The sequence below is a fragment of the Anabrus simplex genome, chromosome 1 (assembly GCF_040414725.1).
Source record: "Anabrus simplex isolate iqAnaSimp1 chromosome 1, ASM4041472v1, whole genome shotgun sequence".
Taxonomy (NCBI): domain Eukaryota; kingdom Metazoa; phylum Arthropoda; class Insecta; order Orthoptera; family Tettigoniidae; genus Anabrus; species Anabrus simplex.
This window is the reverse complement of record NC_090265.1, coordinates 419,335,109-419,352,764: the sequence shown is the minus strand read 5'-3', so window position 1 is coordinate 419,352,764 and position 17,656 is coordinate 419,335,109. Positions and strand designations below refer to the sequence as shown.

General features: G+C 39.2%; 1 protein-coding gene across 1 annotated transcript in view; it reads right to left on the bottom strand.

The window, feature by feature from the left end:
- The window catches only part of LOC136866803 (uncharacterized), a 97,404-nt gene that overhangs the window by 54,235 nt on the left and 25,513 nt on the right, over positions 1-17,656 (bottom strand). The window contains exon 2 of the mRNA XM_068226669.1: positions 1,284-1,393. Coding sequence (XP_068082770.1) covers positions 1,284-1,374 — 91 coding nt within the window. The 5' untranslated portion in view covers positions 1,375-1,393. The remainder of the gene's footprint in view (positions 1-1,283; positions 1,394-17,656) is intronic.

Sequence of the window (17,656 nt, the reverse complement as noted above, 5' to 3'; positions counted from 1 at the left end):
GACAGCTGTCAAAAAGCACGTGGCTTTGTTTACAAATTCAAATCTCGCGCCAAAATTCAAATCTCCCGCCAAAAATTCAAATTTCCCGCCAGAATTCAAATTTCCCGCGCCGCGGGAGGAGGAGGAGGCCGCCGAACTGTCCAATTTACACTACTTGTATCCTCCGACCAAGAGTCTGAAGCTCCAGGACACTGCCCTTGAGGCGGTAGAGGTGGGATCGCTCGCCGAGTCCGAGGGAAATGCCGACCCTGGAGGATAACCAGATTAAGAAGAAGAAGATTGGCCTACATATAAAACCGATCAGGAAATGTAAGTTTTTCTTACGAAGACCAAAATAGTTGATTTCAATGGATTCAGTGCGTACAGATGTCGAAAAAACAATTTAAGAAAGATGGATTAGCTCGAGTTTAAATGTTATTCCCGCATGTAGGTTCATTAATCAGTATATGACAATGGGTCGTAATCCAGCATTGGTACCGAGTGAGTTCGCCCAGCTGTGAGCTTACCATTCGGGAAATAATGCGTACGAATCCCACTGTCGGCCGCTCTGAAGACGGTTTTCCGTGTTTTGCTATTTTCACACCAGGCTGTACCTTAATTAAGGCCACGGTCGCTTCGTTCCCACTCCTAGCCCGTCCCTATCCCATCATCGCCGTAAGATCTACCTCTGTTGGTGCGACGTAAAAACATAAAAGCAAATTATCCGGAGCCAATTAAGCTTTTCTTTGAGTCAGTTCCTTCTGTTTGTAGTCCAAATCTTTAGCGTGGCTGTCCTAAGCACAAATAAAACAACAATAGTTCGTGTATCCCGGCGTATCCACCTCGAAGACCCCTGAGCATAACGATCGCTTTCAAATCAACTCACATAAGCACTGATGTTTATGTAGCTGATGCTGAGATTTCCTCGCATAACACAAAAGCGAGAGCCAACAAATAAAAGCTGACGTCATTCTCAAATTTAGCGGCCTGTCTAATATTTATGCCAAAACTAGATAAAATGTGTTCCGGGTACATTGAATATCTAGCCCGTATATAATTTCGTTTTGCAGTAAAACTCAAACACGCAGCTTTATCACTTCACACTCCTGTCGACACAATAATACCCTAATCGATACACGCTGCTCAACAAACCTGGCTTCAGTTTTGGTACACCTTAATTCAATTTTACCTACTATTCTACTATCTTTGGAGAGTGTTATTTATGTAATATTATAGTCTTACCGTGCATTATAAGAGATCAGTATAATTATAACACCAATGCATATTCAGTAATGACTACTTACTGGGATCTATCTTTGTTGGACCCGTACTTATCGCAGCCATGATGCTCTGGACCAGAGTGGCGGTTGCGAATATGATTAGGACCGTCTTCATGTTGGAGGTGAATTTCAAACTGAAATTATTAATTATGGTCACGTTATTAATATCAAAAAATGGCCACAGGCAGATGCTAAAAAATATGTTTACAAATTAAATTGTTTTCCTATATTCACAGTATATGGTCACTTTCGCTGTTCTTGCGAAGGGTGGTATCAAAAGGAGTAACATAAAGAACCAATGAAGGTGGAAGAAAGAATATAAAATTGTTTGTTGATGAAATTATAGATTGAGGAAAGGATTTTGAGAGGAACTCAAGACAGCCTGTTGGACTACTACTACTACTACTACTACTACTACTACTACTGCTAATAATAATAATAATAATAATAATAATAATAATAATAATAATAATAATAATAATAATAGGAGTGTCCATAGATGTGAAGTTTAGATATCAGCTGTTATCGTATTCATACACAGTATGAAAATCAGGGCTGGGAGTGCCTAACCTTGGTGGACGCCAACGCGAGTTGGGAAAGAAGGAAAGATCCCTACTAGACATCGCAGCACACTGCTACAATTACAATAAAGGAGCTGCGTCCAAAGGACGTACACCTTGGGAGCACTATGCGGTCGGAGTGCATGCTAAATTAGTTCGTAAGGAACTCGAACATACGCCTTGTCTGAGTCCAAGAAAGCCATGTGGACAGGTTTGTTCTTATAACTGTGTTTTTCTGTGAGCAATCTGGTAGCATGTATGCCATCCATTGCCCCACTTCCCTTCACGAAGCCACACTAATTGCTTGTGATTTCGACAATGTCAATATGCAACTATCAAGAATGCGCTCAAAGTTTTCGTAGTATTATATAGAAGATGGATCGTTCAGTTGACACACTCACTAACTTCAAACTTCCATTTCCAAATGGGAACCGTGTTGGTCCAAATCCTGAGAACTATGAATTCTTTCACAATTTTGTTGAACTAAGATGTCAGAAGTTCGACCTACACTGAGCAAGTTAAGTATCTTACACATTTCCACTGGTATGTCATCAGGGCCAGACCCCTTTCCGTTCTTCATTTTGCTGATTGCCTGATGAACTTCTTTCTTAGTGATTACTGGAGTTGGTCTAGGGAGGCGTTCCGCATTTTGAAGTAGTGGGTGGAGAAACTCTTCGTTCCTGATGTTTGTGAAGTATCTGTCTCATCGACCCGGGATTGAGGCGGGATCTTGGACGACTTTGTGGACTTCATCGTTGATATTCATGATATGTCCCATGTCTTGCGATGAGCGATGCCAGTATCTGGCAAGAGGGAAAATCTTGTTTGTTCCCTCGTGATTCTCCAGTTCCTCATACATTTCTGTACAGTGCTGGACCGTGGCTAATGCAACTGCTCGTTTTGCTGCATATTTGTGGGTATTTTATTGATGGTGATTGGTGATTAGGTGCAAGGCTTGCCGGGTCTTGAAGACCAGCTTCTCCGCTTTGATTGCAATACAAATATCCTCATCCACCACCATACCTGTATGTCAATCGATTGCTTCCCAGGCTTGGTTTTCCCAACAATTTCAGCAGCGACGGCGTGGACGCCTTATACAATACCAGACCAAATGTTCTCAAGAGTTTGGTTAAGGTCTACGGTAAGTGTTCCAATGGTCTTTACCAACTCTCTATTGTTATCAAGCAGCTTCTACTTAGTACTGCTTTCAGTGCCTGTCGTGCAGCGCCTCTTCTTCTGAACGAGATCAAGCCTCAGGTCTAGAACGAATAGCAGGTGTTGAGGAGCAACGCGATTGAATGGAATTACCTTGGCATTGAAAAAAACACTTCAGATAGTTTTGCGGAAGAACCCAGTACCGGTAAACGTTTTGAGATGTATTGCCACCACTATAATATGTGACCTTTTCTTGAAATAAGCGTTAGTGACAATGAAACCAAGACATTTAGGGTACCCGTCTGTAGGTGATTCCACATGGCCATTAATATTTTCGCCAATAAATACGGTGTTTATCCTCAGCGAACGATCGGAGTGTCAACGCTTTCCCAAAACTAATCTTTTTCGTCTTTTGGGCATTCTGCTTGTGGTGAATAGCATGACGATGTTATACTGTAGAAGAGTAGTAAATATGTTACAGGATTGTGCGTAGCTGCAGAAGACCTCGACAATGTTATGAGTTGGACAGCAGAAAATGGTATGACGGTAAAAGGGGTGAAAAGTCAGGTTGTAAGACTTGTCAAGAGGGGAAGTTCTCTCTGTTTTAATTATAGTATTTACGTGGTAATAGTGTGTAATGGGGATCACTGTAAGTACATGCGTGTTGATATGAAACCTTCATTGGGGTAAACACATTAACGAAATTGTAAATAAAGGTTACAGATCTCTCAGTATGGTTATGAGGTTATTTAGGGGTCGTAGTAAGGTTGTAAAGGAGAGGGTTTATCAGTCTGGTAAGACCCGATTAAAGAATTTTTCCAATGTACAAATATGGGGCCCACATAAGGATTACTTGATACGAGAACTGGAAAAGATCCAAAGCAAAATGGCACGATTTGTTCTGAGTGATTTCCGACAAAAGTGCACAGTTACGAAAATGGTGCATACTTTGGAATGAGAAAACTTGGGACTCGCTTCCTACAACTCTACACAGTACCTCAATCATGGAAAAAAAATACGGGAACGGAGCGTACCAGTGTACCACATGAAACATGAAATGTTCAACATGTCCTCCGCTAGAATTGACGCATGAATTAGCGCATGCGGGAGGCAATGCGCAGGCGTACTGATGCATGAATTAGAGCATGCGAGAGGCAATGCGCGGGCCTATTGATGCATAAATTAGCGCGTGCGGGAGATAATGTGCGGGCCTATTGATGCATGAAATAGCGCATGCAGGAGGCAATGCGCGGGCCTATTGATGCATGAATTATCGCATGCGGGAGGCGATGTGCCGTCCTATTGATGCATGCATCAACGCTAACGCAGGGCATGTCGGACATTTCACGCAAGAAAGTGAAACAGCTGCAGTGCGGATAACTGTGATGAAAATGCTTTCATGGTATGTTACTCGTACGACGACAACCTGTGAGTCGAACATTGAGTTCTTCAGCTACATAACTGTTAAGTGCTCTCGTCGCACTGAACTTTCCTTTTCCAGTAATTTACACTTCTTATTACTAATTTTGGCCGGTTGTAGACCACGTTATTTCAACCGTTTGCATCCTTGAGCTTTAGTTCTTCCCCAGTATTCCCGCATTCGCTTTATGTTAGCCTCCTTTCCTTCATCAGTCCACTTGTAGCTTGTTTTCATTTTTGGCTTTTCTTGGAATTGTTAGTATGCTCGAAGTTTCTTCTAGACAGGAACACGTTCCTGGATGTCTTCATGCGTGATCCCTACTTCTCGAAGGTCTTTTTCAACTTCAGTGAACCAGGGTCCCTTAGTTTTCCTGTTCACAAAGTAGAAAAATGCCCGCTTGTTCAGTCTCTGCGAGATCATACGTCTCATGTGGCCATGAATATTAATCCGTCTTCTCCGAATGGCCTCCGTTATCCTCCATTATCCTGATACAGTTCGTTGATATGCGTCTCCTGTACTCGCCATTTTCTCTAATTTCTCCAAGGATCTTTCTCAACATTTTTATTTCTTTGGCTTCTAACCTTTCAATCAGACCCCTCCTATTCAATGCAAGGCATTCATCTTCGTATAGTGCCCCTGGACGAATGACTCTACAATAATTACTAAGTTTGGCATTGATGGACACTGATCTTTTGTTGTAGATATCTCTAGTTAGCTGGTGGGCCACTTCAATTTTGTAGATCTTAGAAGTTAATGCTTCTTTCTCAGAGTTGTTAGGCACTATCCACTAAACTGTCCTTTAAACTTTTCTGTCCATTTGATTTATCCCTGTTCCAGCATTAACTCTCTAGGGGCCGGGTTGATGTTAATTATGAATTCCGTTTATTTCAAACGAGATCTGGAGGCCAGTAATTGCTGCTTGGGCCTTAAGTTGGTTGATTTGTTTTTCAGCGGTATCTAGGGAATTGGAGAATATCTCAAGATCAACTGCAAAAGCTAGAAAGTCTATTATTAGGTCAGATCTCTTGTATCCTATTCGACCTCTTCCTTGCACAGCTCTTAGCACCATTCGCGAATGATTTTCTCCAGTACGCAGTTGAAGATTAGAGACGATAATTCGTATCCCTATCTTGATTTCGAAGATGCCAGAAATTCCTACTCTAAATTTCTCTCTGGAGGTCGTGTTGGTTAGGATCTGTTGACTAATTGCTCTCGTTTTGTTGTCTAACCTTATTTCCTTTAGAATTTGGAGGAGTTTATATCGATCGATAGAATCGTAGACTTTTCTGAAATCAAAGAAGGTAAACACAAATTTCTTATTTCTGAGATTCAGATATGAAAGACTAGACTTGAGATTCATGATCGGCTCTGCACATGATCGTCTTTTCCTAAACCCTCCTTGATATTCACCAAATTGTGAATCTAATTGCTCCTCTTCCCGGGTTTGAAGGGCTTTCGAGAGAATTTTGAATGTTATCGAAAGGAGGAACGTTCCACGGTAGTTGTTTGCGTCTGCTTTGCCACCCTTCTTATGAATCGGGGCTGCTATCCAATCACTTGGGATTTTCTCTGTTTCCCAGAACTCACGAATGATCTCTGTTAGTTTGTCGATCACCTTGTCACCTGTGGAGTTTCAGAGTTCAGCAGTTATCGCACGTGCTTTGTTATTCTTTAATGACTTGTTGATCTGGTTGATTTCCTCTTTCGTGGGTGGAGGAGAGTCTGGCTTAGGACGTGATTTCTCTTTTTTTTTTTGCTTACTCGTTTAACGTCACACTATAACATCGAAATTTTTGGAGAGGGAAAGATAGGAAAAGGCTAGAATTGGGAAGGTAGTAGCCACGGCCTTAATTAAAGTATAGCTCCAGCTTTTGCCTGGTGTAAAAATGGGAAACCATGGAAAACCATCTTCAGATCTACCCACGGAGTGATTCGAACCCACTATGTCCCGAATTCAAGAGCACTACTGCGCGACACTAACCGTACGGCCAACTCGCTCAGTGTATGGTTTCTTTAAAGGTAAAGTGTGATTCGTGTTGTTCGCAGTTGAGAAGAGATTCAAATATTTTGCCAACATCTGACAGTTGTCCTTGTCGTTGTAGGCAAGTTTACCTTTGTAGTCTCTGATATGTAGACTTGGAGGGGTGTATTTAGTGAGGTTGCGTTTAAACGTTCTATATACTGTAAGTCCCTGCTATTGTTCTTATTGAAATCCTGTTCGTCTGTGTCAGTTGGGGTTTATCAAATGTGCGCCTTATCCCGCGGATGACTCGCCACCAGGAAATGTTCATACCTATTTTGATTTTTCTGTAAGTCCCATCTTTCCCAAGCGAATTGTCTTTGCGATATTGCTTTATCTCATTCATTAATCTAACACGGGTGTTAGTAAAGACCAACTCTCAGAAGTTTTAACAATGGCGTTTGTTAGTTGATCCCAATTCTCTAGGTCCAGGACTCGAGTTTATGAGCTTTGAGATTTTCTGTGTCAAATCTAGTGGTTTTCTTTGTCTGGACTCTCCTGGTATTTCTTGGAAGAAGCTTGACTTTTATCTTGGAGAGAGAGAGTGGTCCGAGACAAGGTTGGCGCTTCTGAGGACTCTAATCTTCTGTACCTCTTGTGTTGCTTCTAGCGTAATGGCAAGATGATCGACTTGAAACTCTCCCAGGTTAGGGTTTGCGTATGTCCATGTCTCTTGTTTCCTCGGCAAATGTTCGAAGGCAGTCGATTTTAGAACAAGATTAAATGCCTTACAGAACTCTTATAAGTCTTTCTCCATTCCGATTAGCTATTTAGTGGGCTGGTTAGTTTCTAACTATGTGTTGGAATTTCCTTTCTTTGCCAATCTGAGCACAGAAATCTCCAAGAAAAGTGATCGTGCGTTTACTGGGAATGTTCGATTATTATTATTATTATTATTATTATTATTATTATTATTATTATTATTATTATTATTATTATTATTACCGCAAGCATTGAATAGGGTACGGGCAAATTATCTATTACCGTAGCGTTCTACGCACCGCCCAGCGGATAACCTCATGACACGTGCTGCACTACGAATACTGTGTCCTGAATCTTCTTCCACGTCTAGCCTGAATGTACTTCCTCTTAAAACAGTAATCACCACCACCACTAGGAATGCACGTGAGCGTACAGGCCCTTGGTGTTCATTACGCGGTATTACATAACCGACATAGAGAACACGCTGCACTACTGCAAGTACCGTTGATAGATCCTGCACCCATCTGTTAGGAAATTATTCTCCATACATTCGTGCAGCACGGCGAGTATTTTGTTATGCGTAACCATACGCTAGCAGCATTTCAAGGTACTCGTGTTTTGAATAACTGGCACTGTCCAAACACTGTTACTACACATAATATCCCAATAATTACAATTTAATACATAATAACGTTGTTGATTTTGCGCCGCACTAACAACTTTTATGGATTTCGAAGACGCCGAGGTGCGGAATGCTATCCCTCAGGAATTATTTAATGTGCCAATAAATCTACTGACAAGAGGCTGACGTATTTGAGCACATTCAAAAATCACTGGACTGAGCCAAAATCGAACCTGCCAAGTTGGGCTCAGAAAGCCACTCGATCTACTCAGCCCGGTAATAACAATTTGGCGATCCTGCGGACTCAGAGCGGTATTCGAAACTGAACAGCTGTTAACTAGATGAAGGGCATTCAGACACATGATAACTGATGTCTTCAGTGAGGAAAGGAAAAGGAGTAATGCCCCTCGATTCAAAGTAGCACTGCTATTTTCGTAAACACGAAAGTGGCTAATCTAATTCTCTTCTTTATAGGAAACTAGCAAATGTACCCGTGCTTCGCTACGGTATTCTATATTGTATACGGATATCGAAGTAAATTACTGTACATGAAGAGAATAAGAATTTTTAAATTGCATGTTTCTTGGCGTTAATCCGAGAAAAAGCATAGGGAGATCCGCAGACGTTGTTTCCAATGTAAAGTGCGAGTTGCGGAGTTGTGATGATAACGACAGGTCCACTTGTCTACCGCAATTCACTATGCGTAACGTCAGTCACATTTTGATGGGTAAATTTGTTTATAATCGGGGGAATCCTTGCAAGGGGGCACCTATACCTAATGATAAAGGGAATCAGGTAAAAGAGTTTTGAAAAAATTGCACATTCCCTTGCCTTCTGCTAGTCAAATCGAGAAGGGAATTATTCATTACAATGGTACACAGGCGTTGGAGGAGGACCCCATTCCTACTGCCAGGTAAAGTCGGTGTGGGGAGTACTGATTACAACAGCAGACGCCCTCCTGCTGACAGTCACTATTGATTTGTAAAGTATTAATTACAATGTCAGACACACCCCTTCTAGATCGCTGCAAATCGACTTAAATGTAGATCGACATACGAAAGTATATGAATGTTCACCCTCATTTACAGAATAACTGCTGCTAAACGGTGCATCATATCCAAAAACGGATTGTACGAAGAGACGCCTCTGGCCTCATTTAGCGATCTAAATGGCTGGCCCTATGATATTTCCTCGTATCTAATCTATTTAAAGGTAAAATTGTTTTAGAAACGTTGAATAGGATGAAATTTGTGTAAGGTTTCCACACAGTGAACTGCGACAGCTTCAAACATAGCATTTGGCTCACATATGGCTACTGGGTGGGCCAATATTTGTGTAGAATTTGATGATCCCATCTTTCCTATAAGTGAATTAAACCATCAATTATACGCGTACAAAGTGAAAAATTTACGTAAATCCAGAAATAGAGCCAAATTTAACGTATAAGGGATAGAGATACGACAAAAAGTCAAAGGATCAAAGTTGTAGATCTCTCCAAATTGAACGGAGATTGTGTCATCCGTTTTGTGATACCACTTACCGTTCAGCCACCAAATACCTCGAAAGGAAGATCTGCACCGTCTTTAAAATTGCCTCCATATTTCGACATTTTTCGGGTGTAAAAAATAAAATGTTTAAACATCACGTAAATTTTCCGTCGGTTACAGGCAAAAAGATATAAATTTGCCAAATATCTAACTCGTCTGGGAGATTGGGCTGCCATCTTGACATGGGGGAGGGGGTTAAAAATTAGGTCTTTCAGGAAACGTTTAAGCCCATGAAACCTATAGGTTATTGTTTTGGATAAATTTCACCGACTGTGTTCTTATGCAGATTTGAAACTCCCAGCATGTCCCCCTCACTGAATTTTGAGAATTTTAGACTTTTCTAGGGATCCTGAAGTCATCAGCTTGTCTGGTACCAAGTTTTAAGATTCTAAGATGCCTAGAATGGTCTCATTAACTCACGTCTGTTTTCATTTTTATGCCTTAATTTATCTATATATATAAAATAACTTGTCCTGACTGACTGACTGATTCATCATCGCCGAGCCAAAACTACTGGACATAAAGAAATGAAATTTTGGGAATATATTCATATTAAGATGTAGGTGCTCGCTAAGAGAGGATTTTTTGATATTCCGTCGCTAAGGGGGTGAAAAGGGGGGTGAAATTTTAAAAAGAGTGTATCTATATCTCAAAACTTTAAAAGTTTACAGATGTAAAAATTGGTACTTAGAATCTTCTTTTAAAATAAGGATACACGTATTTTTTTGTTTTCTGAAAACCCCAATAGGAGGGGTGAAAAAGGGTGAAAATGGGGAAAAATGGGTTGAATGCCTTCAATCAGGATACCGGTACTTATATCTCAGAAACTGAAGATATTACAGACCTGAAAATTGGTACTTTTGATCTCTTTTAAAAATAAAGAAACACGTATTTTTTTGTTTTTGGAAAATCCAATTAATGGGAGGCTGAAAAGGGGGTGAATTTTTAAAATGAGTGAATCTCTATCTCCAAACTTTTAAAGTTTGCAGATGTAAAATCTGGTATTTAGAATCTTCATTAAAAATAAAGAAACACGTATTTTTTTGTTTTCGGAAAATCGCAATAGGAGGAGTGAAAAGGGGTGGAAAATGGGTTGAATGCCTTTATTGAGGTTACTTATATCTCAGAAACTGAAGATATTACAGACCTGAAAATCGGTGTTTGGGATCTCCTTTAAAAATAAAGAAACACGTATTTTTCTGTTCCTGGAAAATCCAATTAAGGGAGGGGGTGAAAAGGGGGTAATATTTTAAAATGAGTGTATCTATATCTCAAAATTTTTAAAGGTTATAGATGTGAAAATTGGTATTTAGAATCTCCTTTAAAAATAAAGAAACACGTATATTTTGTTTTCGGAAAATCCAATTAATGGCGGTTAAACAGGAGTGACAAATTGGGGTGAATTTTTGAAAGACTATATCTACAGAATATCTTGGAAACGTAAAATGTTACAGACGTAAAAAGTGGGTGTTTGGAATCTCCTGTAAATGTAAAGAAACACAGGTGATTTGTTTTTGGAAACTCCACTTAAGGGGAACTCAAAAGGGGTGAAATTTTGAAATGAGAATTTTTACAGTATATCTAAAAAACTTAACATGTTACAGAAGTTAAAAATGGTATTTTTTATCTCTATTAAACATAAAGAAACGTGTATTTTTAGTTTTCGGAAATATCACCTGGGTGGAGGGGGGGGATTAAAGTGACTGAAAATGGTGTTGAATTCTTTTAATTAGGCTACTGATATATCAAAAATGAAGATTTTACAGACATGAAATTTGATATTTTCAATCTGCTTTAAAAGTAAAAATACACGTATTCTCTTAAAATCCAATGAAGCGGGGGGGGGGGGTGTGAAAGAATTGAAAAAATTAATTGGCTTAATTGTATGAGAATACATACATCTAATAAAAACTAAAGTTATTACAGATGTGAAAATTCGTATTTGGATCTCCTTTAAAAACAAAGAAAAACGCGTTTTGGGCGGGAAACCATCTTGGAGGGCGGGAGTGTAAAGGAGTTGAATTCCTTTCATGAGGACACATCAAAAACTGAAGAAGTTAGAGTTGTGATAATTGGTATTTAGAAGATCCTTTACTATTAAAGAAACAAGTATTTATTTCGGGAATTTCACTTGGGGGGGGGGGAGTAGTGTGAAATGAAGTGAGAAAAGTAAATTACTTTTATGGGGATACGTATATCTCAAAACTGAAGGTAATAGACGTGAACATTGGTGTTTGGAATCTCCCTTAAACATAAAGAAACAAGCCTTCTTTTCATTTCTTTTTGTGGGGGGGGGGGGTGGCGGTAAATAAACTTAACGGCGGTGGGGTGTAGAAGGAGGTGAGACCAATTGATTTTACTGTTATTAATGTACTTACAAGGATCCTCCGTTGCTCAGGCGGCACCGCGCCGGCCTCTCAAAGCTGGGTTCCGTGGTTCAAATCCCGGTCACTCCATGTGACATTCGTGCTGGACAAAACGGAGGCGGGACAGGGTTTTCTCAGGATACTCCGGTTTTCCCTGTCATCAGCCATTCCAGCAACACATAATAATAATGTTCCGGACCGTCGTCAAATGTGCGGACCGCGCTGGCAACGGCTCCTGGACGGGTAATGACTAAGAATGCAGTCCGGCCGCGGGTTCAGTGCCGCCAAATCACCCAATATGACACCACGCCGGATCTCCTGAAGGATTTTATCCATATTAAAAATGATTAAAGGAAAAAATGGCAAAGATTTACGGACCCAACTGACCAGGAGGAATACCTGAGCCTAGCCCGGGAAGTACGAAATCGATTGCTGGAAAGGAATATTGAAAAATGGGAGGAAACGTGCTGTAAAATAATAGAAAACGAGTCAGATTGCGAATTTCGGCGGATTATATATCTAAAACAATAAGCATTCAATTATAAATTTCAGTATAATACCGTAGCGAAGCACGGGTATCTTGCTAATCTATATATATAAAGTAGCTTGTCCTGACTGACTGACTGACTGATTCATCATCGCCGAGCCAAAACTACTGGACATAAAGAAATGAAATTTTGGGGATATATTCATATTAACATGTAGGTACTCGCTAAGAGAGGATTTTTGGATATTCCATCGCTAAAGGGATGAAAAGGGGGTTGAAATTTTAAAAAGAGTGTATCTATATCTCAAAACGTTAAAAGTCTACAGATGTAAAAATTGGTATTTAGAATCTTCTTTTAAAATAAGTATACACGTATATTTTGTTTTCTAAAAACCCCAATAGGAGGGGGTGAAAAACGGTGAAAATGGGGAAAAATGGGTTGAATGCCGTAAATCAGGATACCGGTACTTATATCTCAGAAACTGAAGATATTACAGACCTGAAAATAGGTACTTTTGATTTCTTTAAAAAAAAAAGGAACACGTATTATTTTGTTTTTGGAAAATCCAATTAATGGGAGGGTGAAAAGGGGTGAATTTTTAAAATGAGTGAATCTATATCTCCAAACTTTTAAAGTTTGCAGATGTAAAAACTGGTATTTAGAATCTTCATTAAAAATAAAGAAACACGTATTTCTTTTGTTTTCGGAAAATCGCAATAGGAGGAGTGAAAAGGGGTGGAAAAAGGGTTGAATGCCTTTAATGAGGCTACTTATATCTCAGAAACTGAAGATATTACAGACCTGAAAATCGGTGTTTGGGATCTCCTTTAAAAATAAAGAAACACGTATTTTTTGTTTCTGGAAAATCCAATTAAGGGAGGGGGTGAAAAGGGGGTAATATTTTAAAATGAGTGTATCTATATCTCAAAACTTTTAAAGGTTATAGATGTAAAAATTGGTATTTAGAATCTCCTTTAAAAATAAAGAAACACGTATTTTTTGTTTTCGGAAAATCCCAATAGGAAGGGTGTAAAAGGGTGAATAAAGGGTTGAATGCCTTTAACGAGGCTACTTATATTTCAGAACCTGAAGATATTACAGACCTGAAAATTGGTATTTGGGATCTACTTTAAAAGTAAAGAAATACGTATTTTTTCGTTTTTGGAAAATCCAAATATTGGGGGGTGAAAAGGGGGGTGAATTTTTTAAAATGAGTGTGTACACATCTTAAAACATTAAAATTTACAGATGTAAAAATTGGTTGTTAGAATCTCCTCTAAAAATAAGGGAACACGTATTTTTTTGTTTCCTGTAAATCCCAATAGGAGGGGTGTAAAAGGGTGAAAAGTGGGTTAATGCCTTTAATGAGGATATATATATTTCAGAAACGAAGGATATAACAGAACTGAAAATTTGTATATGGGATCTCCTTTACAAATAGAGAAACACGTATTTTTTAGTTTTTGGAAAATCCAATTAATGGCGGTTAAACAGGAGTGACAAATTGGGGTGAATTTTTTGAAAGACTATATCTACGGAATATCTTGGAAACGTAAAATGTTACAGACGTAAAAAGTGGGTGTTTGGAATCTCCTGTAAATGTGAAGAAATATAGGTGATTTGTTTTTGGAAACTCCACTTAAGGGGAACTCAAAAGGGGTGAAATTGTAAAATGAGAATTTTTACAGTATATCTAAAAAACTTCACATGTAACAGAAGTGAAAAATGGTATTTTTTATCTCTATTAAACATAACGAATCGGGTATTTTTAGTTTTCGGAAATACCACTTGGGTGGTGGGGGTGGGTAAAAGTGACCTAAAATGGTGTGAATACTTTTAATTAGGCTACTGATATCTCAAAAAAATGAAGATGTTACAGACGTGAAATTTGATATTTGCAATCTGCTTTAAAAGTAAAGAAAGACGTATTCTCGGAAAATCCAATGAAGGGGGGGGGGTGAAAGAATTAAAAATTTAATTGACTTAATTGTATGAGAACGCATACATCTAATAAAAACTAATGTTGTTACAGACGTGAAAATTCGTATTTAGATCTCCTTTAAAAACAAAGAAAAACGCGTTTTGGTGGGGAAACCATCTTGGAGGGGGGAGTGTAAAGGAGTTGAATTCCTTTCATGGGGACACATAAATCAAAAACTGAAGAAGTTAGAGTCGTGATAATTGGTATTTAGAAAATATTTTACTATTAAAGAAACACGTATTTTTTGCGGGAAAATTCACTTAGGGGGCGGGGGGAAGAGTAGTGTGAAATGAAGTGAAAAAAGTAAATTTTTTTATGGGGATACTTATATCTCAAAACTGAAGGCAATAGACGTGACCATTGGTGTTTGGAATCTCCTTTAAACATAAAGAAACAAGCCTTCTTTTAATTTTGGGGGGGGGGCGGGGGTGGCGGTAAATAAACTTAACGGCGGTGGGGTGTAGAAGGAGGTGAGACCAATTGATTTTACTGTTCTTAATGTACTTATAAGTATCCTCCGTTTCTCAGGCGGCAGCGCGCCGGCCTCTCACAGCTGGGTTCCGTGGTTCAAATCCCGGTCACTCCATGTGGCATTCATGCTGGACAAAACGGAGGCGGGACAGGTTTTTCTCCGGATACTCCGGTTTTCCCTGTCATCAGCCATTCCACCAACACATAATAGTAATAATAATAATAATAATAATGTTCCGGACCGTCGTCAAATGTGCGGACCGCGCTGGTAACGGCTCCTGGACGGGTAATGACTAAGAATGCAGTCCGGCAGCCGTTCACTGCCGCCAAAGCACCCAATATGACACCACGCAGGATCTCCTGAAGGATTTTATCCATATTAAAAATGATTAAAGGAAATGATGGCAAAGATTTACGGACCCAACTGACCAGGAGGAATACCTGAGCCTAGCCCGGGAAGTACGAAATCGATTGCTGGAAAGGAATATTGAAAAATGGGAGGAAACGTGCTGTAAAATAATAGAAAACGAGTCAGATCGGGAATTTTGTTGGATTCTCGCAGAAAACGAGTCAGATCGCGAATTTCGGCGGATTATATATCTAAAACAATAAGCATTCAATTATAAATTTCAGTATAATACCGTAGCGAAGCACGGGTATCTTGCTAGTATATATATATATAGTACAGTAGATTGTGCCGTTTCACAGTTCTTTATAAGAGCTGTAGTAACAAAGTTGGAGTCTCTGCGATCAAAATGTCAAATAAAACACATTTAACGTCAGTACGGGCCGAATTGTAAGTCTTTTCGTCGGTCGGTTACGGTAATGATCGCGTATAGAAGGCGCAGGAAAAAATGACAAATGGACATTATTTGAAACCATTATTCAAGAAAAAAAATGCTCATCACTTATTATATAATCTGACTTCGATGTGTTAAGAAGACGCAAGACTCGATTTAAAAGGGATTATCCAGCGGAGCTAAATATTAGGAACTGGAAGACGAAATTTAATTCGCGACTACACGCTAATCTGCGGAGATCAAGATTTAAATGCCGCGCGGGAGATTAAATACGTAAAAAGAAGAGATAAAGTATATCACAGTAGAACTACATCACGCAGTGGCGCAAGCCCTCGGTAAAATTTTCCCGATACCGTTTAATATTGAAAGACACCTTCGGACCAGTTGTTGAATGCATTTACGCTAATAAAAAGATAGCGGAAAGAAATTTATTTTCAAATTAGAATATACAGAACATCTGACTTAGACGATTTTGAACTATTTTATTGGATCAACTGTACCCCAGTAAAAACTATGCAATCTGAGCAACACAAGAGCCATATTAATTGTAAGATGTCAGCAATGAGTCAAATATTCTATCATTGTTCTGTTTCATACGCACGAGTCTTCACCATGGGTCTGTAAGGAAGCAAGGCGATGCTGCTTTGATCCTGACGAGGCGAGACGATGTTGGCTGTCCCGGATGACCAGTGATCAATGTTGAGAAGCTACGATGTACCCGACCACTTGTGGAGGAACCAGATGACGAGATCCTAGTCTCAGATGACCGGAGATGAGGAAACACCGAGACCATCTTGAGCAAAGCTAAGTCCATTATCCAAGTCGTTTTCGTAAGTAAGAGTATATTATTTCTTTTATTGCATGTTAATGTTTGTTTTGTGCGAAGACAGTGCGTAGATAAACGTCTAGCTGAGATGATTGGAAGTAGGTACTCATCCGTATGAAACGTCAATTCCATTTGTAGGCGTGGTCACCAAGTGATTTTCCGATCGTAATGTTTTCCAGAGATATGTGAGGAGTGATAGCTAGAGTTATTATTATTATCAGTGGAGTGTAAAGAGTGAAGTTGGCATTAATACCTGCGTGTCCTAAATTTAAGCAACGTCAATCAGTTCGAGATCGTATATTGGATGTGTTTTATGAAGGAATACGGCAGTAGACTAGTCCCAATTCATGTTAGATTTGGCACTATGACAGTAGTAAGTAAAGTAGGCACTTTATGAATGTCACGGCACGTTGAGGTGCAAGTTAAGGTAGTGATTTATATATGATGAAGTGAAAGAGTGGCTATATATGAAATATGAGTAGTAATTGACGCGTCATGAATATGATATGGAGTTGTTAATGATGTATGATGGTTATATTTATTGTTTTCTTCGAGAGAGATAGTCATAGTTGTACGAAGTAAGATCTCGTGATTTCAAATGATGTTTCTGAGAGTGCCACTGAATTCTCGCCAATTCCATGCAATAATTCTAGATCCTACGCATTTTACCTAGCTCAGGATATGATCTCGAGACGTGTAGTGCAATGTTTTTATCCATATTAGGCTACCTAGAGAAGCATATAGGTACTCTAGATTAGATTTGAGCCTTCACTGATTTACTTAGGATGATCTTGAATACTCTCACGGTATATAACTCCATTTCTGGATAATTTCAACCTATAGGCTGATCACTGGTGACCTAGATTTTCAAAGGAGAATCATCTTTCTTTTAGTTGGAAATAGTGTCATATGGTCAAGTAGATTTTCCATTGGTAGTACGTGCTATGATAACTCTGTATGATAAGTGTGGTGACGTTTCTTGCTACTTCGTACGCACGTAGTCCTATGTCATTAAGCTAAGGTCATATTACCTTAAGTTCATAAATTAAATCTTGCGAGAATGTTACTTGTAGGGTGATTACGGCTTACAATGGACGTAGCTTAGCTCATGATGTGTGACACAAGGAAATATGAGCGTCTAAGAAGCAACTATGTAGGCAGAAATGAATGCTTAAAATGTAAAACATGTACGAGTGTACTTGTCAAAACAATGTAAGAAGAGCTTTATAATAGCCTTATTGATAGTCTTAAGACTGCAGCCAGACAATCAGTCAGTGAAAATTTAAGTAATGTGACAGTTTTAGAGTAAGGAATAGGTGGTAACTAACAGAATGTAATGCGGATCCCAAGAATAATTGATTCAAACAACTTGAACTCCATTTCTTGACTGAGCATTAACTCAGAAATTCCACTAGCGTTTCTTTATTTTCTCAAGAGAG